Below are 23,109 nucleotides of genomic sequence, written 5' to 3'. Positions count from 1 at the left end.
GACCCAAGCCACAATGAGGAGCTAGGGATGGGGAGGAGGGACAAGAGGAAAGAGGCAGGGCTCGGCAGGTCCATCTTAGGTGGGATGAGGGAGGCAGGAGGCACAAATGCAACTCAGAGGTTTTCAGCTATTCATAGGAAGAGAAAGGTCAGGAGGAGCAGCAGGTTTTGTGGAGAAATTATCATTCATGTCACTAGACCTTGCTAAGAATCCTGGTGTCCCAAACATGCTGCTAGTCCACTCAAGGGCTCTTTACAATACTCTAGTGCTGAATGTTAGGGTAACAGATCATAAACCAATGTTTACACATTATCAATCTGTGCATTTCTTTTCAGCCCCCTGATGGTCTCATAGTATAGAGAAGCACTGGGTACTATTTCAAATTAAAGCCGAAGCCAATATAATAAGGCCACCTCCTGGGGTGAAGACCCCAGTAGTTTAACCTAAAGACTTGCACCTTCAACTTCATGGTTCCAGGGACTCTTAGCAACTGGATGGTCTTTTCCATCTCCATCCTTCAAGCATCACCTAAACTGACACCAAAGATACTGTTATATCCTGGTGCCCAGTTTCCACAAGAGTTTGCCATGGAGAGTTGGCCGCGCTGAAGGATTAGCCTTGCTCCATCCTAGAGGCAGAGATGTCTTGGCACTTGACCTCCATCCCAAGTTGGGCCCAGCTCACTGTATGTTCTGTAGGCTTCCTCAACCAGATGACTTTCAAAGCTGGCTTGCACTTGACAGTAGCCTTCTTTTTCAAGACTAATTTCTTTGAGCCCTTCCTTGTTAACTGCTTCTTCATCCCTATCCATGGATCAGTCTAAATAATAATAAATTAAAACATTTTTTTCATGATTTGTTTAAAATCATTTCCTGGGAAGCAGATGTCATTTATAATGTCACCAAACAGGCAACTTGTGTACAACAAAACAGAATTGTGTTTAGTCAAATCAATTTTGTCATTAACATGGATAAAGTTTATATTTGGAACACTCTCTTTATAAGGACTTGCTGGGGGCAATGCCTTTGAAAATTCTACATCATTTATGAATTCTTCCCTAATTTCATGCAATTACATGCTCCCTGTGAGATGAGAACTGGGGATGAAATTTTTAAAATAGGAACTAACAACCCCCCACCAAAAGGAGTACAAAACCATATTCCTCTTGTTGGTATTCCAAAAAATAAATGATTAAGAGTGCCAGGGAGTTCCCACTGTGGCTCAGTAGAAACAAATCTGACTAGTATTCATGAGGACACAGGTTTGATCCCTGGCCTCACTCAGTGGGTTAAGGACCTGGTGTTGCTGTGAGCTGTGGTGTAGGTCACAGATGTGGCTAGGACCTGGCATTGCCATGGCTGTGTTGTAGGCCAGCAGCTACAGCTCTGATTCAGCTTCTAACCTGAGAACCTCCATATGCCGCAGATGCAGCCCCCCTGCCCACCCAAAAAAAGAGTGCCGGGCAATGGAATAAGAACCTCGTCTCCTATTTATTTGTATTCCTAGCACGTTGCTGGAAAGAAGTAAAAACCTGCTAACAATTCATCCAGACCTTCCAGAAATACTTTCTATATGTGACATTTACAAAGAGCCTCTTTTTAGTCTTAATAATATGAATGTTACTAAGCCTGGCTGTTGGCACTATGTACTTTCTTCCTTAGAATAAACTTGAGCAATCGAATGAGCTTTTTCAGCAAAATCTATGGTGGAGGCAGTCGAGGAAGCCACACTTAATGGGAAATTCTAATCCAAACCTCCACTGATTTTCTCTTAAACTAAAAATAATGGGAACTGAAACAGAGGTCAAGACTACAATGCAAAACGCATTTGATTGGCAAAATGAATGCTCACAATACCAGAGATCTACAAAAAATGTCTTATTTGTTGCCAGTGGGAATATAAATTTGCACAAGTGCTTTGAGAAAGAGTTTGAACTCAGTGATTTCACCCAAGAGGAACTCCCATATGTGTACAAGAATTTTTGTAGTCACCCATCAAGAAGAGCACACACAAGTAAAAAGTGGTGCACTCACTTCCTGGGGTGTTATAAAGCAGTCAAAGTAGTCTTCCCCCAAATCATATGTTGTACAATATCCTTTTTTTTTATAAAGTAAAAAGTGGTTGAAATGAAAAATACATTTTTTAAAAAACTGTATGTAGGAGACAGGATTAAGATGGCGGAATAGAAGGACTGGAGCTCAACTTCTCTCCTAAAAACAACAAAATTCACAACTAAAGACTGAGCAATCTCCACCCAAATGGACTGGAAACCTTAAAAAAGATACCCTACTCCAGAAGAAAAAGAGGAGGCCACATCAAGAGGTAGGAGGGGCGATTTCACGATATAAGCAACCCCAGACCTCCCAGGTGGGAAGCTCCACAGACTGAAAACTAACTGATTCACAGAGACTCACCTACAGGAGTGAGAGTTCTGAGCCCCACACCAAACCCTCACCTGCGGGGATCTGGCACTGGGAGAAAGAGCCCCTGGAGCATCTGGCATTGAAGGCCAGTGGGGCTTGTGCACAGGAGCTCCACAGGACTGGGGGAAACAGAGACCCCATTCTTAAAAGGCACACACGGACTTTCACATGCACTGGGTCCCAGCGCAGAGCGAGGTCTCCATAGGAATCTGGGTCAAACCTGACTGCAGTTCTTGGAGGACATCCTGGGAAAATAGGGGTGAATGTGGCTTGTTGTGAGGGAGGGACATTGAAAGCAAAGCTCTCGGGAATATTCAGCAGCTGCCTTTCTCTGGAGGTGGCCATTTGGGGAAAATCTGGCCCCACCCATCAGTCAGCTGCTGAGAAGCCCCAGGGCAAACAACAGTCCAGGTGGGATCACAGCCCTGCCCCTCCTCAGTAAACAGGCTACCTAAAGACCCCTCAGGCACACAGCTGCCTCTAATCCCATCCAGAGACTAAGCCCCACCCACCACAGGGATAGGAATCAGCCCCTCCCATCAGGAAGCCTACAGCAAGCCCCCATACTGACTTCAGCCACAAGGCGGGCAGACACCAGAAGGAAGAGAGGCTATAACTCTATTATCTATAAAAAGGTCACCACACCAAAAAACCTATAAAAATGAAAAGACAGAGAACTATAACTCAGATGAGGGAGAAAGGAAAAGCCCCAGAGAAACAGCTAAGTGATCAGGAGATTCTCAGCATCCAGGAAAAAGACTTTAGGCTGTTGATGCTGAAGATGATGCAAGACATTGGAAATAAACTGGAGGCAAAGATGGATAACTTACAGGAAACACTGACCAAAGAGATACAAGACACAAAACTTAAACAAGAGATGCAAAATACAATAACTGTATTTTTTTACTTAAAAACTCACTGGAAGCAGCTAACAGCACAATACAGGAGGCAGAAGAAACAATAAGCAAGGTGGAGGATAGATTAGTGGAAAGTACAGATGCAGAACAGAAAAGAGAAAAAAGATTGAAAGCAAATGAAGAGAGTCTCAGGGAACTCTGGGACAACGTTAAATGCACCACCATCCATATTATAGGGGTGACAGAAGGAGAAGAGAGAGAGAGGGGACAGAAAAAATATTCCAACAGATAATAGCTCAAAACTTCCCTAACATGGGAAAGGAACCACTCACTCGAATCCAGCAAGCACAACGAGTACCATATAAAATAAACCCAAGGAGGAATACACTGAGACACATATTAATCAAACTGACCAAAACTAAAGACAAAGAGAAAATCTTGAAAGCAGCTAGGGAAAAGAAACAAGTAACATACAAGGGAACCCCAATAAGGTTATCTGCAGATTTTTCAGCAGAAACTCTGCAGGCCAGAAGGGAGTGGCATGATACACTTAATGTGATGAAAGGAAAAAACCTCCAACCAAGATTACTCTACCCAGCAAGGCTCTCATTCAGATTGGAGGGAGAAATCAAAACCTTCACAGATAAGCAAAAGCTGAGAGAATTCAGCAACACTAAACCAGCTTTACAACAAATACTAAAGGATCTTCTCTAGGCAGAAAAGAAAAGACAGCAACAGGAAACAAAAATGCCACAAATGGCAAGGCTCACCAGTAAAGGTATATATACAGTAAAGATACAAAGTCATCCATGCACAATTATACCACCAAAATCCAAAATCATGAGAAGAGGTGGGTACAAATGCAGGACCCTGGAGATGAACTTGCCATTAAGAGAACAACAACTTAAAACAATCTCATATACATATAGACTCTTACATCAAAACTTCAGAATAACTGCAAACCAAAAATCTACAATTGATACACAAACAAGGAATCTCTGGAGAAGAAATATATCTCATAGTAAATAAGTGCATAATCCACCATGAAGAGGGTCATTTGACATCATTGTTGGAATGCTGAAGTCTCCTTAGATCTGATTCTGATTTCCTCTCCATCAGAGAATTTATGATAATTACAATTAAATAATAATTAAATAATACAACTGTATAATTAAATAATACAATTGTATTATTAATAACCATTTCTCTCCATGGTACACTGTAAGGTCTATAATGTCTTGTTTATCATATCACCTGGAATGGTGTAATGCCTATACTGAAGAATCAATAAGATGTAACAAATCGTGAGGACATATTTACGTAGTTAAACTGTTTTTAAGCCAATTTATGCAATATATATTTTACTTATTTTCAGAGGGTGTATTATTTTTGTTATTCTTACCAGTTGTTATTCTTTTTATTATGCTATATAAAATATTTAATGGTATATAAGGCTTTCTTTATAAATTTTAGTTGCATAATATAACAACTTTAATATAATGCTAATTTTTAAAGAAAAATTGAAATGTAATAAATACTAAATAGTAAGGATGAAAGCCATACAAAATGGGATAAAGTATAGAATAAATTTCCTATTTGTCTCAGCATGTTTTCCATTCCACTTCTCCAGAGGGAGTCATTTAATCTGTTTCTTAAGATCCATGATATAATAATCTGTGTGAATATAATTGCCTTTAAATGTATGTATTTTATTCTGCAAAAAATAAAATTTCAGAATTAAAAAAACTGCATGTAGATAAAACTAAATAAAAAGTAAAGAAAGTGGATGATGACCAGGATTTGGGGTGAGGGTTATCCTGGAGGCGGGCAGGCTGGAGGGTGGGGTCAGGGAGGGAGTACAAGAAATATGTGCCCACTTTCTCCAAACACATTTCTCCAAACACCAGGCTTAATTTAGATAAAAAAAAAATTAGAGAGTGGTCTTTCCAAAAGAGAACTGGCTCTGATTCCTTCCCCACCAGCCATGCCACCCCAGTGAGTAAAGCTGACTGTACCTGGCCCCTGAGGAAAGGAGATCATGAATAAAAATTCTCTCACTCTGTTTTTAGCTCACAAGTGCCTGAATTTGCCTCTGTGCCTGCTACCCACACTTAGAGAACTACTGAGAGTGGGGACCTGGGGGGCTGGAAGGACATGATGCATGCATGGCACTGGGTACAGACCAAGCCCTGGATCACCAGCCCTGCCCTGCTGGAACTGTGAGCAAAGGACTGGAGGTACTCAGCCCTTGAGCCCAGCAGGCAGGATGGCCAGGCCTGGTCTGTAAGGCAGGATTCAGACCAGAAGGAGGGACAGGAAAGCAGTGTTAAATTTTTGAAGTGCTGGGAAGCCCCAGGAGGAGCAGACCAAAGTGTCTTTGAGAAGGCGGGCTGGACAGCAGATAAGTGGTGATTCTGGCTCCACCTCAGAAGAGACTTTCTGTGCACAAAGACTGACTTTCAACCATAGCCAGCAAGCTGGCCACCTCGGGAAAAGCCACTGAAGCTGGTTCATTTGGCCTCAGTTTCCCTCCTTGTAAAATGGGAATGAGGACATCTCTGTGTCTGGCCTCACATGGGGCTAAAGGAGGGCGGAGGGCTAGCAAACATCAGGGATCATTCGTTCCATCAGGTGATTTAAGCAACATTTCTGCCCACCTTGGAATCTGGAAATATCCAAAAATGAAACTACAGAGCTGGACTATGCAAGCACACAGACAAGAAAACTTGTCCTCCCGCTCCTCCCCCCTAAACCAGTATTTCTCCCCACAACCTTATCAGCAAGAAAGAAGGATTTTTCTTTTTTCTTTCTTTTTTTTTTTTTTTGGTCTTTTTAGGGCCACGCCAGTGGCATATGGAGGTTCCCAGGCTAGGGGTCTAGTCGGAGCTATAGCTGCCAGCCACAGCCACGGCCACAGCAATGCCAGATCCGAGCTGCATCTGTGACCTACACCACAGCTCATGGCAACGCTGGATCCTTAGCCCACTGAGCGAGGCCAGGGATCGAACCCCACTACCTCATGGTTCCTAGTCAGATTCGTTAACCACTGAGCCACGATGGGAACTCCAAGGACTTTTTTTAATTACCCAGAGAATCTAAACATTTGAGATTGCCTTGAAATGCCAACTGTCTATACATAGCTATTATAAGAAAAAAGACAGGACATTTTTGCTCTTCCAGTCAAAACAAAAATGCATGAGGTCAGATTTTATTTCCACTAGAACTAGGCCTTCCTGCATGTAAGACCCTAGATTCACAAACACTTTCTTGACCCCCGCAGGTCAGTAGCACCTGGTAAAACACAAATAATTCAGAAATACTGAACTCAAGGATGAGTGGGTATTAGGACACACATCTGGGACAGAAAACCCAGAAATATACCTGTGCACCTATGGTCAGTTAATCTACAACAAAGCAGGCAAGAATATACAACGGAGAAAAGACAGTATCTTCAATAAGCATGCTGGGGAAAACAGGACAGGTACATGTAAAAGAGTGAAATTAGAACATCCTCTAACACCTTACACAAAAATAAACGCAGAAGGGATTAAAGATCTAAATGTAAAGCCAGATACTAGGACACATATCTGGGACAGGCACAGAGCAAAAGGCCCAGGTCAGACTCTCTCTCGCCTGCCCACCTGGCCCAGAGATTCTGGACAAGCCACATCTCTCTGTCAAAACTCAGAGCTCCTCATCTGTACAAGAGGACAATCCTGGAACCCACTTCACAGTGTGGCTGTGAGGATGAAATAAATGAATGCAACATAAAACAGCAAGTGTGGTCCACAGTGGATGTGCCCTATGTGTTATGTCCCTTGTCCACAAGCAGACAGAGTGACACATACTCATAACAAATCACTGAGGATCCCTATCATTGCATGCCTTGATGAAATGTTTACATATCTTACAGAGTATGGGAAGTGAGATAAAAACACCATTTCGAAAAGGATCTCTTTTTGCTCAGTTGCCTCGCTCTAAGAACACTATGTTCTGTGATCCATATGATGCAGCTGAGTGGACTGAGGGGCAACAAGACACCACATGAGATGGACGCATTAGAAGCACAGGTCAGCTTTCTCTCTTGCCAGGAATCAATGACAGTGACCCCGCTTTGAGTGGGAACTACCATTTAAGTTCAGTGGAGCTCCCAAATTCTCAGGGACATCACCGACTCAACCATCCTCTAGAAGCTGTGTTCCAAAAAGGATAGGAAGGACCATATAAGTGCTCTGGTGGGTGACCTGAAGGAATACTGTCCAACTGAGTGAAGACAGCAAGGTGACCTGAGTTTGCAAAGAGCAAGGCAGGGCCCTCCTGCTTGCAATGACAATGCAGCCCTGCTTCTCAGACTGCAGCCCAGAACAGCATCACCTGGGAACTTATTAGAAATGCTGAATCTCAGGTCCCTCCTAGACTCACCACAGAAGAAACTCGGCAGGGTGGCTGAACACTTGAAGTTTCCACAAGCCCTTTAGGGAATTCTGATGCTTGCTTAGGTTTGGGAATCAAAGGAACAAAGTGATCTGGGATCTCAAAGTTTAAACCAACCACACCCAGGAAACACACCAAGGCAGCCTTTAGTATTTTTCCCCCTTTCAGTCAATCTCAGGGGAATACAGTGTTAGCTATCTCTCCACTGGACTTCAATTTTTAATCCCACACTGCTTCTAGAATAAGAAAGGCCAGGGTGGGGGGCTTCCTGGTTCTCCATAGAATACCAAAATGGGCTCCTGAGGGCAGGAACAATGTCTGATACATCTGTGAGACTGCTGTGCCCAACCTAAAGCCAGCAACCAGCAGGCATCAGGAAAATCGAGAAATAGTCTGACCAACTGAGGAGGGAACTGGAGCCTCCCACGAGTGGGACCCAAGGGATGACAAGGTTACTATCCCCCTCAGTTCTAATACAACAATCTTAGCTCCTGAATCAAGGACTTGAGGGGCTGACTCTGGTTAGTTGGCCCAAGTCCCACAGTTACCAAAACCAGAGGGGTCCTAAGGCCTCAAATCACTCCCTCACTCCAACCTCCCTGCTCACTCCCTAGACTCAAGCTTGCCAGAGGTCACATCCACAGGGAACTCCCCTGTCAGATGTCAGGGCCCCAGCCCTTGAAGGTTGGTCAGAGGTATTATTTCTCCTACTAGACTACGTGTTCCCAAACGTCCCTAGGCTACCGGTGGTGTCCTCTAACCATGGATGCCCTCTGTCCCCATCACTGCAGCATCATAACCCTCCAAACTTAGACTCCATACCCTGACACTTCCATACCTGTAGTAAGAGAGGAGGCCATTGCCGAGCACGAACCAACGGCGCTGGTAGCCCTTCAGGTAGTTGGTCCACTTGAGAAGCCAGCCTTTGAAGCTGTCCAGAGGTAGTAAGGCCACCGGGACAGTGGAAGTTGTGCCACTCCCTGGCATTGGAGCCCCAAGATTTGTCTTCGTTTGTCCCGGTCGTGGGGGCTTTGATGCCGGCAACAACCCTGACTCGAGTTTGTTCAAGGGCACGCTCCCCGATACTGGCCCCAGGGCCGGCACCTGCTCGGATGGGGTCTTGGTGAAGGGCCCAGCCCCTGGGCTTGAGCCCAACTCTGGCCCGGGCCCTGACCCCGTCCCCAACCCGGGCAGCAGTTCTAATTCCTGTTTGAACCCTGGCCTCGGTACAGACATCTTGGACTCAGGCTCCGATCTTGGCATCCGCTCAGAAACTGGCTCCGACACCTGTTCTGACATCAGCTCCCGCCTGGGCCGGGGCACTAGCTGGGGCTGAGGCTTGGGCTCCGGCCCGGGGCCGGGCGTGGAAGCGCTCATGCTCGGCGCCGCCGTGTGGCAGGACAGGCAGGGGACAACCGTGAAGAGAGAGGAGAGCCCGCGGGAGCGGCCGCTGAAGCCGCCGCTTCGGCACAGAGCGGCCGCTTTCCCCATAGAGCCCGCAGACCCGAGCGCGGCCGAGTCGGGGGCGCGGGGGAGGGGGGGAGAAGCGGGGGGTGGAGGCTTGGGGCGGGGCCGGGGGCGCTGTCGCGAGAGCGCGTCGGGGGCGCGCTCGCGTCCCTCCCGGCAGGTGCACCTGGTGCCGCCTGCGCCCGCCAGCTCTCGTCCCCCTCTGCGCGCGGGGGACTGAACTTGGACCTCCACCCTCGCTTGCGTCGCCAGCTCCCGGCTCCGAGTCTAGCCCTAGGAAGACGCCCTAGAAATACTCGTGGGCGCGATCTTGACGAGCGAGCGAGCGCCGCGGAAGGGATGGCGCGCTTCAGACCACCATCCCTGCCTGCGCCCCAACCGGTGCCAGGCGCTGGGCGAACAATGATGAATGCGGAGCCGGCTCCCAGCGCAGCTCTGCACGCTGCCCCGCGCCGGCGCTCCCCGAAACCCAGAGAATGCTCCCGAAGCACAGGGACCCAGCCGAGTGACGTTAAAAGCTGGGGAGGAAGCCCAACGCCCCCCAAGGGGTCCATCACCTGTCTGTGGGTCCTTCCCGCTGCCACCAGGCTCAGAGGCCCGAAGTCACCACGCCTCTACCTCCTGGGTCAGCTGGCCTCGGCTTCATCCAGGACACTTCGCTGCAAGTGGCAACATGGTTCAGGCTCTCTAAAGGAATATAGAAAGAGTTTAGTAAGCGGAGCTTCTTAGTACAAAGGAACACATCTAAAAGCGAAGTTCTTAATTTGGAGCTCCTGGACATCCTGACAATCTGGGCTGGCGGCCTGTAAAACTTCTGTGGAGTTTTACCTGTTTGCATTTTTCCCGGGAGAAGGTCCCTAGTTTTCATGAGAGTCCCAGTGGGATCTGTGTTCCCAGAAAGGTTAAACATCACTGATTTTAAAGAATCTATCCTAAAGGGAAGGTTGATGGTTTCCACGAATACTAGGAAATACAGGCTGAAAGGATGGGTATTGGGCTTCCGCCCCCGAATGGTTGTTTTAGCTGCAGATTTTTGTAAGTTCTGGAGTGCAGAGACCTGCCCATCTTGGTATATCCCATATACCAAAGATGGTCCTCAAACTTGAATGTGCTGACTCAAGGGAAAGCGATTTGGAGGGGGGAAGTGGGTAGAGGAGAAATGTGCAAGTGGGGAATTCAGCCGGGGCTTGCTTTTCATTTATACCATTTGAACCTCTTGAATGTTTTAACTGGGTGTCGGTTTCACCTATTCAAAACTAATAATTGTTTCAAATCACCCCAGGGAAGGTTATTAGAAATTCAGTTTTTTCCAGCCCCGTCTCCCTGGGATTCTGAGTCAAACAAAAGGTCTGAGGGGGAATCCAGGAGCATGCATTTTAATGAGTTCCCCAGGGATGTCTAATGTGGGTGGATTGTGGACCACATTTTGATGGACAGTGATATGGAGGGAAAATCTTGGGCTTTGAGAGTCAGAGCCACTAGGGAAATCCCAGCTCTATCACACCCTAGCTGCCGGACCTTCAGTCACCTCACTGAGCTTCCTCTTACTCATCAGTAAAATGAGGATAATAATCCCTACCTCCAGGTTGAGAGTAAAAAAAATCATGTATGTCAAGCTCATTTGGCATGGTAGGTGCTCAGTATATATTCCCTAGTTATTGAACTAGAGGGTGTTCTGTGAAATGTTTGACGAAACAAATTAAACAGAGACTTGAGCAGTCTGGTCAACACCATGTTTTTCATGCTGTGAATTTAAGCATCTTGTGTGGGGTATGCAAGTTCCATTTAGCCACAGCTCCCACTGCTGCCTATTATCCTAAAGCTAAGTACACTGAACTCCCTGTGAGTCTGTGATCACCCCAAGGGGTGAAAACAAAAGTTCCTTTAAAATATTTAACTGGCTTCTAAAACTTTAAAATTGTAATACATGCATTATTTAGAACTGAAGTATATAAGGTGTATAATGAAAGAACTCCCCTCTTCCTCCTCTCTGGAGCAGTATGTGGATAGTTTCCACACATCTTTCCAGAAATGTTCTAAGAGAGCAGGTCCTTAGGATGGAGTTTATGATCTTCATATATTACGTGTAAATTTAAATGTAAGTGCCAATTTGTGTGTTCCATAGGTTTCATCATAATCTTAAAGGGGTCCGTGATCCGTCTACATTAAGAACCACTGACTTTGAGACTTTTCGTTCAGGGTATTTGAGAAGCACCCATGTTTGCCTCCCATCTTTCTTGAGACCCAAAGAGACCCTACTGAAACAAAAGTATAAAAATCTCAAATAGGGGAGTTCCTGTCATGGTGCAGTGGTTAACGAATCCAACTAGGAACCGTGAGGTTGTGGGTTCCATCCCTGGCCTTGCTCAGTGGGTTAAGGATCCGGCATTGCCGTGAGCTGTGGTGCAGGTCATAGACTCGGCTCGGATCCCGCGTTGCTGTGGCTCTGGCACAGGCTGGCGTCTACAGCTCCGACTGGACTCCTAGCCTGGGAATCTCCATATGCTGCGGGAAGCAGCCCTAGAAAAGGCAAAATAAATAAATAAATATCTCAAATAGTACTAAGCATTTGACAGCAAAGAGAAGTAAAAAAAGACTTTATTTAACAAATGTTCATTGAATTCATATCATATGCCAAATCTTCTTCTAGGCCCTGATAAATACCTCATGGTATTTATCATGATGATAGAGCAGTGAAAGAAATCTGACTAAAATCTCTGCCATCCTGAAGCTTACATTCTAATAAAAGAAGACAGGGGGAAAAAAATCATTTAGAGGGTGGCAGAGGCCATGGAGACAAAGAGAACAGTTAAGAGGGCTTAAAAACACCATGTTGGGGGTGTTTCAATTTTAAAAAAAGATGGATCACTGATGAATGAGAAATTTCAACAAGTGCTTAGAATATGGGAAGAAGGAGAGAGCACTTGATGAGCAAAACAGGTGGAAGCAGCGGCTGAGAACATTCTCTTAGCCAACTAAAGAGGAGGTGGGAGCCAGTTGGCTTGAAAGAACCCAGGGAGGCTTTAGGCTCAAAGTCAACAGGTTATGGCAGACAGTAGGAGGGGGAACAAAATGGGGGATTTTATTCTTCAAACTGGTTGGCGAGCCCATGATGTCTTGTATTTTTGTATGCCTTCCACATGTTTTATGACATCCTTTTGTGTCTGCTTAGTTATATAATAAACATAGCCTCACATACACCCTGGGGCAGGGGTGGGGGGATAGCTGCTCCAACCTACTGTCCTACCTCTCTCTACACTGAAGTTTGCAAAGTGCAGGTAACATTTCTCCCAGGCAGAAAACAATGTGTCTCTTCTCTAGAGAAAATGAATTAAATATCTGAGGTCAGCAAGGGCTTGCAGAGTGGATACTGGGACCACAAAATAGAGCCCTCCTGACTCTGCTATGTGTGATCTGCCCCACACACAGCTTCCAGCCAGATATCCTCATTCAGCAAAGGGGCCAGAGGTAAGCCAGACCTAGCTGCATAATAGCAGAGGAAACATACTGATTCATTTTACAAGGCACTTGCTAAGGGACATAGAGCCAGAAAGCAGTCGACTTGGGATTTGAACTGAGGCCTTCCTTCCAAATTTGTGCACCGTGCTGCCCTGCCTCCCTCTTAGCTTTTGCCTCTCTTTTCCTGGGTAAAATGAGACATAAACCAGCATCTACTTTTGAATCTGTGGCCACAAGCTGACCTGGATTTTTCTGGCTTTGCTCATAGCAGGAGTTGCTCCCATCCACTCAACAGATATGTATGGAGCATCATGTGTGTAAAGGTCTGTGCTGCATCTCAGGCTTGAGAATGGAAAGAAGTGCAGAGATCTGCCACCAGCACATGTACTATCCTCCACTCAAAAAACAAACAAAAAACAGTTGGAGGTAGGAGAGCTGAAGCCCAGAGAAAGGTTACTGTGGGAGGCCAGGATCCAGGTCAAGGCTCGCTTCTGGCTTGGCCCCCTCAGCCCTCAGAGTCCTGCAGAGCTCCCAAGTCAGCAGTTGGGCCAGGCCCTGAACTGTAATACCCAGGTAACACTTCTTGCCCCACCAAGGGGCTGGGCTGGGAAGCATCCGTTGTCGTCCTCTTGTTTGTAATAGGGGTCCTCAGGAATGAAGTGATTTGGCCTCCCTCCCAGATCCTGGCACACAGATCCAGCTGGAGGCACAAGCAGATCCAGCTGGGCGCGCAAGCATCTGCTGACCCCTTGTGGTCACTGTGGCCCAGCCTTGGTTACACGGCTGGGACATTCTGCCCTGGTGACCTCACTTCTCAAAGCGTTTTCCCACCACTTACCTCATGGGGTCCTCCCTAACACCCCAGGAGGCGAGGGGAGCCAGATTCCCATCCCCACTTTACAAAGTGGCAGCACCCTGGGATCCAGTCCCAAATCCACCCATTCCTTATCTGACCTTGGCAAGTCAATTCCCCACTCCCTGCCTCTGTTATCTGCCAGCGAAATAGAAGCACCCCGCACGAGGCAGCTCTGAGGTTGTTCCAGCTCCCCAAACTCTCAAAGCAGACAGGTGACTTGCCCAAGGTCAGAGTGAGTCAGGGCAGAGGCACTCCTGGTCAGCAGGTCACCTCACTTCCCCACACTGATCAGGTAAAGTGAGAGGTGTCATAGCAAACAAAAAAATACCAGTTCCTCCACCTCTATGTTGGACAGATGGATAGGTGAGTGGATGGGTAGGTAGAAGAGTTAATGATCCAGCCACAGGGGCAGCCAAAAAAAAAAAGCCCCCCAAAACCCCAGAAGTTCCCTCCTTCTACTCCAGGTCATGGAGAAATTCTGGAGAGGGAAGGAACAAGGTCCACTGTGCACCCAGCAATTTTTTAAATTGGCCAGGTTTTCCAAGTACCCTAAAGGAGCGATATGCATCTGGTGATGGGGAGGAGGAAAGGAAGTGTGCCTTCAGCAAGAATTAAAGATCTTCTCAGACACACTTGATCCCATTAAAAGAGTATCATTTAACTGCCATCAGCACTGTCCCCTGCCATTAGCACTATTCTTCAGACACAGAGGATATTCCACAAATATTTCCTGAGGATGAAACTGAAAACATCTTTTCAAAGGCAATGGTCAGGACTCCCATGTCCTGTTCACCCACTTCCTTGGTGGGCACCTGCCTCATCGTCCATATGTCCCTAACATAGCCTAACTCTCCCTAACGCCCAATCCATCCCAGAATGGGTGACAAGTTCTCCTCAGTCACCTGGTAGAAGAGGGACCAGGAGTTTAGTCCAGCTCTCTGTTAAAGAGCTGACCTTGAGTAACTGATGTTACAGCTATGGCTCCACAGCACCATCTGTGAGCTCATGCTCCCGAGGGCTCTAAGTCCCCAGCCTCTACTCCCAACTGCACCAATAAAGATTGGGTGCTTATCTCACAGAGGTTAGGAGATGGTCTTCAGAGGGAGACAGGCCTGAGGTGGGCTTTGTCACTTACAAGCTGTCCAACCTTAGACAGGATTCTTAACCTTCCCCACCCACCTGACTCCCAGGAGTCCCCCAGTCCATTGTGCCTCAGCATGAGAATGCAAAGACCCTCATCCAGGGGAGAAGGGTATATGTGGCTGGAGGCTAGATTGGGGTGATTCTCAGAGAGGCTGCATCAGGTTAAGAGCTAGGAAGTGGAGAGTTGAGGACAATTTGGAAAAAGAGGTGCTGGGGCTGCTGTGTGGGCCCTCTGAAGGTGGCACAATCCCCAAAGCCTTTCTTTCCCCTTTTTAGGTACAGTGCTAAGGAAAAAGACTGTTGAAACAAATATACCAAATATAAGAAGCACATCCAGGAGTTCCCGTCGTGGCGCAGTGGTTAACGAATCCGACTAGGAACCATGAGGTTGCGGGTTCAGTCCCTGCCCTTGCTCAGTGGGTTAACGATCCGGCGTTGCCGTGAGCTGTGGTGTAGGTTGCAGACGTGGCTCGGATCCCATGTTGCTGTGGCTCTGGCATAGGCCAGTGGCTACAGCTCCGATTCGACCCCTAGCCAGGGAACCTCCATATGCCGCGGGAGCGGCCAAGAAATAGCAAAAAGACAAAAAAACAAAACAAAACAAACAAACAAACAAACAAAAAAAACACATCCAAATGCTAGAAGCAGTTGAACTTTTTTAGGGTGTTTTTTTGGGGGGGGAGGGGTGCAAATGTGGTCGTATGGCTTGTACAATAAAATTTAAATATTTTAAATCAATTATTCTAAGCAGTTTCACTCAGCCAAGAAAACAGACAAGAACCTAGAAAAAGACAGTTTGGCTCCCACTGAAAAGCAGCATATGCTCCAGTTCTCAAAGGAAGACCCCGAAGGAGGAAAACAGAAGCATCATGAGCTTCTGGCTCCCCACCTCTGCCCTGGACCCCTGGGTTGGGGGCTCACTGAGATCCAGCTGAAAGGAAATGACTAGGCAGCAACGCTGGAAGGGTGAATGAGGATGAGGATGAGCAAAGAGGACTTCTGAAAGCCACAGAGAGGACTGAGGTCCTTACCTAGCAGCTGCGGTGGTGATGTGGAATGACCACTCCACGGCAGTTGGGAAACCTGCTTCTAGTTCTCTGCCACTAACTTGCTGTATAACCTTGGGCAAGTCAGGTCACCTCTCTGGGCCTCAGTTTCCTCATCTGTAAAACGAGGGAACTTGGTTAACTTAAAAAAAAACATGCACCAGGCCCTTATTCTGTGCAATGTGCTAAAGCTGCAATACAAGAACAAATAAGATAGTCATTTATGCAAAAAACATCGAGTAGTTACTAAGCATTGTGGTTACAGGGATGAACAAGTCAGCACTCTTACCAGCAAGACATTCACGATGTGGTCAGGAAGACAGCAAGCAAACAAGAAATGGCCAACCACAGGCTCAGTATGGACAGAGAGGTCAGCACAGAAAAGAGTAGCCTTTTCTACTGGGTCTGGGGGGGGAGGGGGCAGGACAGAGAGTGGCATGGAAGAGGCCTGAAATGAATCTTGGAGGATCCTTGGCCCCTGCCCGCAAACACTGTACAGTCTCATCAAGGGTTGGGACAAATGCCCAAACATCTACCACAGAAGGCAGAGCAAAGCCACCGGAGGTCAGCCAAGTTCAGAGGAGGGGAAACCTCCTCTGGCTTAGGCAGGGCGGGGAGAGGGGTGGGGCAGGCAGGAGGCAGAGGATCTGAGAATCTCAGGGAGTGGGAAAGGAATGGCACGGAGATAAGCCTTGAAAGATGAAGAGAGCTTCCCAAAGCCCATGGGGGGCTGAAGAGGCACTCTAGGTGATGGGGCTGCGCAAGTAAAGACACAATGTGGGGACCGTCGGGTGTAGTTGGGACAGCAGGCAGGTCAGGGTGGGTGTGAGGGCAGGCAAGGCTGAAGCTAACCAGAGGCATCGTGATGAGAGCCACTGAGTGTGGGCCCTTGGCCATGCACTCACATCCTCATACCACTTCCTGGAGGCAGGTTCCCTCACTACTACCCCATTCTTTTAGATAAGGAAATAGAGGCTCAGAGACATTACCAAGTCACACAGCTAAGGATGGCGGAAATAACCCTTATCTCAGGTCTACCTGATGCCCCACCCTGACTCCTCACCACTGGAATGCCAGGCAAAGGCATTACTGAGCCCTTCCCATCAAAGGTCTCAGACACGTGGGGACCAAAGGGCATTCTATGCCTTAACATTGGAAGCTGGCTTAATTCACCCTTTTCTAGTTGGGCAGCTACAGGACTCTTACCAGAAAAGAGGGGATGGGATGGAGCAAGAAATATTAGAATTGTTCAGGGGTTTTGTGCTCCACTGTCCACTGGTCTTGGTTTATTGTTGTTCTACGATGGTGTAGACTGGCTGCTTCCCAGCTCTTCTCCTGTCAGCCCTGTGCTGTCATGGCCTTGAGGTGGGTCACTCTTTCTTGACTAGGGTGGCCGTCTGCTCTTCTTCAGCTGGGTTTTTAACTCGACCTTGTACATCCGGATACTATCCAGGTACTGCCGAATATTCATGGATTCCCGTCTCCAGCGCCCCAGCTTTCTGAGCTGGTCAGTCATGAATTTTTTTTTCAAGTGGTCATACAAGTGGCCCATCTTTTTCTTGGTCTTGTCAGAAGCTCTTATCTTACAAAAAACAGAGGTGATGTTAGGATGAAGAGGCTACTTCACAGTAAGAGAGGCATCTGTGCTACTGATATAAGGGTGGAGAAGGGACCAGCTGGACCCAATATTTCGTAAGTACCTCGGCTCACAGGGCGCCTTGGTTTCCCTATTTGTAAAGCGTAGGCATCAAGCTAGATAGTGTCTATGGTACCTTCTGACAGTCTGCAGCCTTAGAGCCTGATTTTGACCTTAACGTCTCTATCTGAAGACTGGTCAGAAAGAGGAGGGGGTGTGGGAGGAGGGGAAAGGGTGCATCTTGCTCACCCCCTTCCTTAACTCCTATCAGCCGGTCCCTGTCACTCACTTTGTGGATCCCACATATAGTTGGGAACACTCCCTACATCACACTGAACTTTGCTTATTTCTTCTCTCTTTTCTGTCCTGTCCCTAACAAGACTATAAGCTTTGGGAAGGCACGTCCTTTGTCTTATTCATTTACTTATTCCAATGAGTTAGCTGGGGAGAAGATACTAAGGACAATCAGCCTCAGGTCTTTAGTAAGGACAATGTAGTCAGGAAGATGGAACACATGCCCAGATATTTCTAACCAGGGCAGAGAGTGATTTCACTTTTACCATGGATCAAGGCCTTTTGACCTTGGCAATACTAATATTTTGGGGTCAGGGAATTCTTTGTGGTTGGGGGATGACCTCCGGCTTCTAAATGCCAGTAGCACCACCCCACTGTCACTCATGCTACTAAAAATGACTCCAGACATTGCCAAAGCTCCTGAGGGGGAAAGCCATTCAGGTTGAGAACTGTGGCCATAGATGAAGAGACACTAGCCATCATCCACGGTTCTCAGAGCATTGTTCAGAGGATTCCCAGGACACTAGATCTTAGCTGCCTTCTTGGAGGCCCTGAGAAATCAGAGCCTAGCCAAAGCTGCCTCTTCCACTAATGGAGCACTTTGGAGGGAGAAACACAATCATGCTGCCACTCAGGCCTCTCAAATCCACCAAGTTCTTACAAGCTGGGCCCTCAGCAAGTCACTGGGTCTACAAACACAGAAAAGACAGTCTCTGTCCTTAAGGGAGAAGGTCCTGCACCATCAGTCAGACCTGGGTTTGCGATTCCACAATGAAAAGTTGTATGACCTTAGTGAAGTTACTATGTCTCTCTCAGTCTCAGTTTCCTGAACAGAATACATAATGGACCTTTTGTACTTAAAACATGTAAGGACCCAATACAGATTTCAAAAGAGATCTCTGGATGGCTGGAGGATGGCACACATAAAGCCAGCTCGAGAGTTTCCAGTTGTATCTCACAGATCCTCACCCCATTTATCAGAGATACAATATCCCCAAACCCACTTGTTGGCCCTCAACCCATCCTGGGCCAGTCAGAGTATCCTACACTACCTGACCACAGTGATTGGAGCATAGATGGGGCCATGACCCAACTTTTTAGTTCAAATTTTGCTTGAACTGGTTCAAGTTCAGTTTGTGCCACCTACAAGTGAGAGGATCCTAATAGATCCTATTTTAAAAATAAGAAAAAGAATCCTAGAGGAAAAGCAATTCCCCAAGTTCACACAAAGCTGGCCTGCCCAAGTTCAAGGCCACCCTATTTCTACTACACCACCCCACTAGAAGTTTAGCAGAGGAAAAAACACCCAGGGCTCTAGTCGTCATTAAGTGACACTTAAGTGGATCTGGCACCATCTTGTATGACTTTCCCACTGTTTTCAAAGTCAGAATCCCATAGGCCCATCAAGATTTGGTCCTGGGGGAGTTCCTGTCGTGGCTCAGTAGAAACAAATCTGACTAGCATTCATTAGGATGCAGGTTCGATCCCTGGCCTTGCTCAGTGGGTTAAGGATCTGGCATTGCCATGAGTTGCGGTGTAGGTCACAAACACAGCTCAAATCCTGGATTGCTGGCCAGAAGCTACAGGTCCGATTCGACCCCTAGCCTGGGAACCTCCATATGCCGTGGATGTGGCCCTAAAAAGACAAAAAAAAAAAAAAAAATTGTAAAAAAAAAAAAAAAGAGTTCCCATAGTGGTGCAGTGGTTAACAAATCTGACTAGGAACCATGAGGTTGGGGGCTCGATCCCTGGCCTTGCTCAGTGGGTTAAGGATCCAGCGTTGCCATGAGCTGTGGTGTAGGTCGCAGACGCGGCTTGGATCCTGTGTTGCTGTGGCTCTGGTGTAGGCTGACAGCTACAGCTCCGATTAGACCCCTAGCCTGGGAACCTCCATATGCTGCAGGAGTGGCCCTAGAAAAGGCAAAAAGATAAAAAAAAAAAAAATTGTGAAAAAAATTTCGTCCTGGAACATGGAGTGAGGCTCAAATGAGTCAAGAAGGGAGTGACAGCTCAACTTTGGGCTGCCTGCTATGCTGGAAGAAATGAGTACATTCTCAGAGTCCACTGTGTTCACTAGCCTCTTCCGGGTGCCCTAAATAGTGCCTGTCCCAAGCAGGCTCTAAAGATACACTTAATGAATTAATCAATCAGGGTTGGTGCTATGGTTTCCCTCTTCTCTGGAGGGTTTTGGGTAAGCAAATCTAACCCTTCTCATCCATTAAGCAAAAAGTAGAAGAGCTTCAGTTCTCGTGTGGAAAGTGGGAAACAGTCCCTGAAGAAAAAAATGGCCAGGTTGTGTTGATGCCACTTCAAGTTCTAAGATCCAAGACTTCTTTTTATGTGAGATAATAGGAATCCATTTGGGGATTCCCTCAATAGAAAGGTAATGTGCTTTGGGGCAGGGGGAATGCCATAAGAGCCAAGGGACACAGAGTCCTTCTCCTTGGCTCCCTCAGCCCAGGGACAGCCATGACACCTTGGGCAAATCAGTAACCTTGAGTCCCAATTACCTCCCCTGTAAAATGTGCTTGTATTAGAGCACCTTGATGGCTCCCTATCACCTCTAAGATCTGTGCTCTTCCCCCAGGATTTTGGGGAGAGTGAAATGAACATGGGTCGAGCCACTAACACTCTCTAATGCAAAAGCTTGTGATGACTTTACCTCCATCTCATAGATTCGTTGTGCACTGAGGTTGTCACGAATAATCACCCGAGATAAGTGGCTCTTGGGTAAAAATTTTTTCACCGCTGCTTCACTGGAATTCATTAAGCTGGAGAGGGTAGGAGAAGGTGGTACACGCTTGATGGCTGGGGCCAGAGCCAGAACAGGGCCTTATTTTGGGGGATCCTGAAGTAGAAAGTGAGGTTTCCCCAGGTTTTTTGAGAGAGACTCAGCCCTGTCATGGGTGAGCAAGGAGTAGGCCTAGGTTTCTTCCTGTGGAAAATGTGCACTAAAGGGATGTTTCTTGGATGCTAAGAGGAAAAACCATACCAAGAAGGATGTAGATAGGCCAGGGTAATCCACAAGAGAAGTGTCACCAGGGACACAGAACTGTCCACAGGAGCAGTCATCTTAAGGAAATGCAGGATGAAATGTGAGGCAAAGGTCTTAGAGGAAAGAAGCAAGGTCAGAGGGATGAACTTGACAGGGGTTTAGTTGGGGGAGGGTACTGCTCAAACCTAAGTCTAAGGGGGATCCAGACGGGAGAGGTGAAAGGGAAAAAAAAAAAAAGAAAGAGTTTGGACAGAGGTCAGTTCAGTTAACAGCGGAAATCTAAGGGAAAAGTTTTGGGAAAAGTCAAAAAAGTAAGGGAAGTTTGGGGTAAACAAAGATTTGAGGAGACTCTGGAGGGTGTGAGGTTGAAATGGGATGAAAGGAGTATGTCGGAATGGACTCAAGCGCTCCAGGCAAAACTAGAGATAACAATTTGGTCAAAATGAGGAAATGGTCAAAAACGGACAATACTAGGTACTGAGTTTTCACTGTTTGATAATTTGGTGACACCATGAAGTGGTTTTGCAACTACATACCTTTAAATATTTTTGCCCACTTAAAAATAATTACTAATATTTTCTTTCTAAAAGTTAGAAATTATCTAAATGTACAATAGGGAAGCAAAAGAATAAACTGTGGTTAGGTTATACAATAAAATACTATGCAGTTATGAATAAAACAGACACCCACAGTGTATTTGGGTGGGCAACAAAAGATTACAGAATAGTAAAACTTTTGTGACATTCCCCCACATCCCCCAAAAAAATGTGTAAGCATGTTGTAGTACATATATAAGAATGGATCTGGAACAATATATACCAAAATGCTAATAGTCATTGTCTCTAGCCTTTCATTTTGCTTGTCTGATTTTTCTATGAGTGTATACTATTTTGATAGGATAGAAAAAAGGACAATTTTAAAGGATCAAGCATTTTGAAGGATTAAACATTTTTTTCTTAATTCTTTTTTTTTGGAGGGGGGGGTCTTTTTAGGACTGCACCTATGACATACAGAAGTTCTCAGGCTGGGGGTCAAATTGGAGCCATAGCTGCCAGCCTACGCCACAGCCACAGACAAGATCAGAGTCCATCTGTAACCTATGTCACAGCTTTTGGTAACTTGGGATCCTTAACCCACTGAGTGAAGCCAGGGATCAATCCCGAATCCTCATGGATACTAGTTCGGTTCTTAACCCACTGGCCACAACAGAAACTACCTTCTTAATTCATTTTCAGCCAGTTTGGAACCGTGGCTTTATGAATGTTTTTACATTTACAAACTGGAACAACCACCCCTCATCTCCCATTTACATTTTCTTCTGATAGCAAGGACAGAGATGTAGTCTGCTGACAGCAAAGACAGACAAAGGTGATGGAAAAGTTTAGAGATAAAGATGCTCACATACAAAAGTCCCCCAAATTGTTAGAAAAAAAAAAGACCTAAAATACTTAAAGATACACAAAACACTTCAACCACATAGTGGTGCACCGAATTTACCGAATTGTTTTCCAAAGTAAGGCCTCTGAGAGCCTGGAGGATGCTATAAGGAGGCTGTGAAGTGGAAGGGGGAGGGGAAATTGGGGTCTGTGGGGATTGGGGCTGAGAGAATGGGGCCTTCCCAGGGCCTCTGGGGAAAGTAGGGGCTGAGGAGGGAATTTTCAGGTCTGAGGGGACCTGGGCTTTGCCGGGCTCTAAGGAAGGTCAAACTTGGACAGAGAGGGCTAAGGACCCTCAGGTTACACGTCAAGCCTGGAAGACAAAAGTGCCGGCCCGGGGCGATTCGCAGTTCTCTGGGTTGGAGGTGGGAATTCCACCCTCTCCTGGGCTGAGGGTGTTCGGGCTCCCAGGCGGGCGAAGACCTCGGCTGGGAAATTCAGCCTCTCCTGGGGTCTAAGAAAGGGCTGAGCTCTGAAGAACTCTCTGAGGCTCTAGAGAACCGGCGCTAAGGTCCCAGCGGCAGGCTGAGGGAGCGGGGGCCCCGGGCTCTGACGAATGCTCTGGGCACCCGAGCCGCACCTGAAGAGCACAGGCGGCCGCGCAGTCCGCGGCCGCAGGAAGCAGATCTTTGGCTGGGACCCCAGGTGAATCTCCGGGTGGCTGCCCAGCCTACTGCGCCAGAAGAAGGCCGAGGCCGGGCTGGTGCCAGAACTGGTGGTCACCTGGGCAGCGGCCGTATAGGCACTGGGAGAGCCTAGGTTCCATGTGACCGAGGGCCTGGGCTGCTGACTAACTGCTAGATTCTCGTCTTCCACCTTATAGGGCGAGCCGGGAAGAGCAGGCCGGTCAGAATCCATGCTGTGTGAGCAAGCGCAGACGCGGAGTGAACTCCCGCGCAGACGCAGTGCGCTGAGCAAAGCATGTTGCTCGGGAGACGGGCGGGACCGAGGGGAGGGCAATGGGTGGGCTATGCGCGCGGAACTCGGAAGACTGCGGACGCTGCACGATTGTCCCTCGGCGGCTGCCGTGATGCGGCCCGGCGCGTTGCCTTGGAGACGGGCT

At 47.1% G+C, this 23,109-nt stretch overlaps 2 protein-coding genes across 8 annotated transcripts in view; both read right to left on the bottom strand.

Annotated features, from left to right (window-relative positions):
• The window catches only part of OSBP2 (oxysterol binding protein 2), a 189,292-nt gene extending 172,128 nt beyond the window's left edge, over nt 1–17,164 (bottom strand). For 4 of the 7 annotated variants that reach the window (XM_084993820.1, XM_021072949.2, XM_084993821.1 and 1 more), the window contains exon 1: nt 8,553–9,224. In XM_084993820.1, coding sequence (XP_084849946.1) covers nt 8,553–9,205 — 653 coding nt within the window. In that variant the 5' untranslated portion in view covers nt 9,206–9,224. Of the gene's footprint in view, nt 1–8,552; nt 9,225–9,738; nt 9,869–15,670; nt 15,803–16,891 lie in introns of those variants that run through there. The other 3 variants (XM_084993823.1, XM_084993824.1, XM_084993829.1) reach the window with 2 other exon arrangements.
• On the bottom strand, nt 16,942–23,107 carry C14H5orf52 (chromosome 14 C5orf52 homolog). The gene is made up of 3 exons (XM_084993867.1): nt 22,627–23,107; nt 20,278–20,386; nt 16,942–17,267 (listed from the first exon to the last, which is right to left on the bottom strand). The coding sequence occupies exons 1-3, from the start codon at nt 22,902–22,904 to the stop codon at nt 17,070–17,072; spliced, it is 585 nt and encodes a 194-aa protein (XP_084849993.1). The 5' UTR covers nt 22,905–23,107; the 3' UTR covers nt 16,942–17,069.
• Between the last annotated feature and the right edge of the window lie 2 nt (nt 23,108–23,109).

The sequence above is a fragment of the Sus scrofa genome, chromosome 14 (genome assembly GCF_054392235.1).
Source record: "Sus scrofa isolate SSC_HxYL_T2T_F1_AM1 chromosome 14, Sscrofa_HxYL_maternal_Yorkshire_Landrace_v2.0, whole genome shotgun sequence".
Classification (NCBI taxonomy): Eukaryota; Metazoa; Chordata; class Mammalia; order Artiodactyla; family Suidae; genus Sus; species Sus scrofa.
The sequence above is the reverse complement of the archived record's forward strand: the minus strand, read 5'-3'. Positions and strand labels throughout refer to the sequence as shown.

Excerpts from the sequence above, each read along its gene's own strand:
- C14H5orf52 (XM_084993867.1), bottom strand. The coding sequence starts at position 22,904 with ATGGATTCTGACCGGCCTGCTCTTCCCGGCTCGCCCTATAAGGTGGAA. Across the intron at positions 20,387-22,626 it reads CGGCCGCCTGTGCTCTTCAG|CTTAATGAATTCCAGTGAAG; the intron begins GTGCGGCTCGGG and ends TACCCTCTCCAG. Across the intron at positions 17,268-20,277 it reads AACGAATCTATGAGATGGAG|ATAAGAGCTTCTGACAAGAC; the intron begins GTAAAGTCATCA and ends GTTTTTTGTAAG.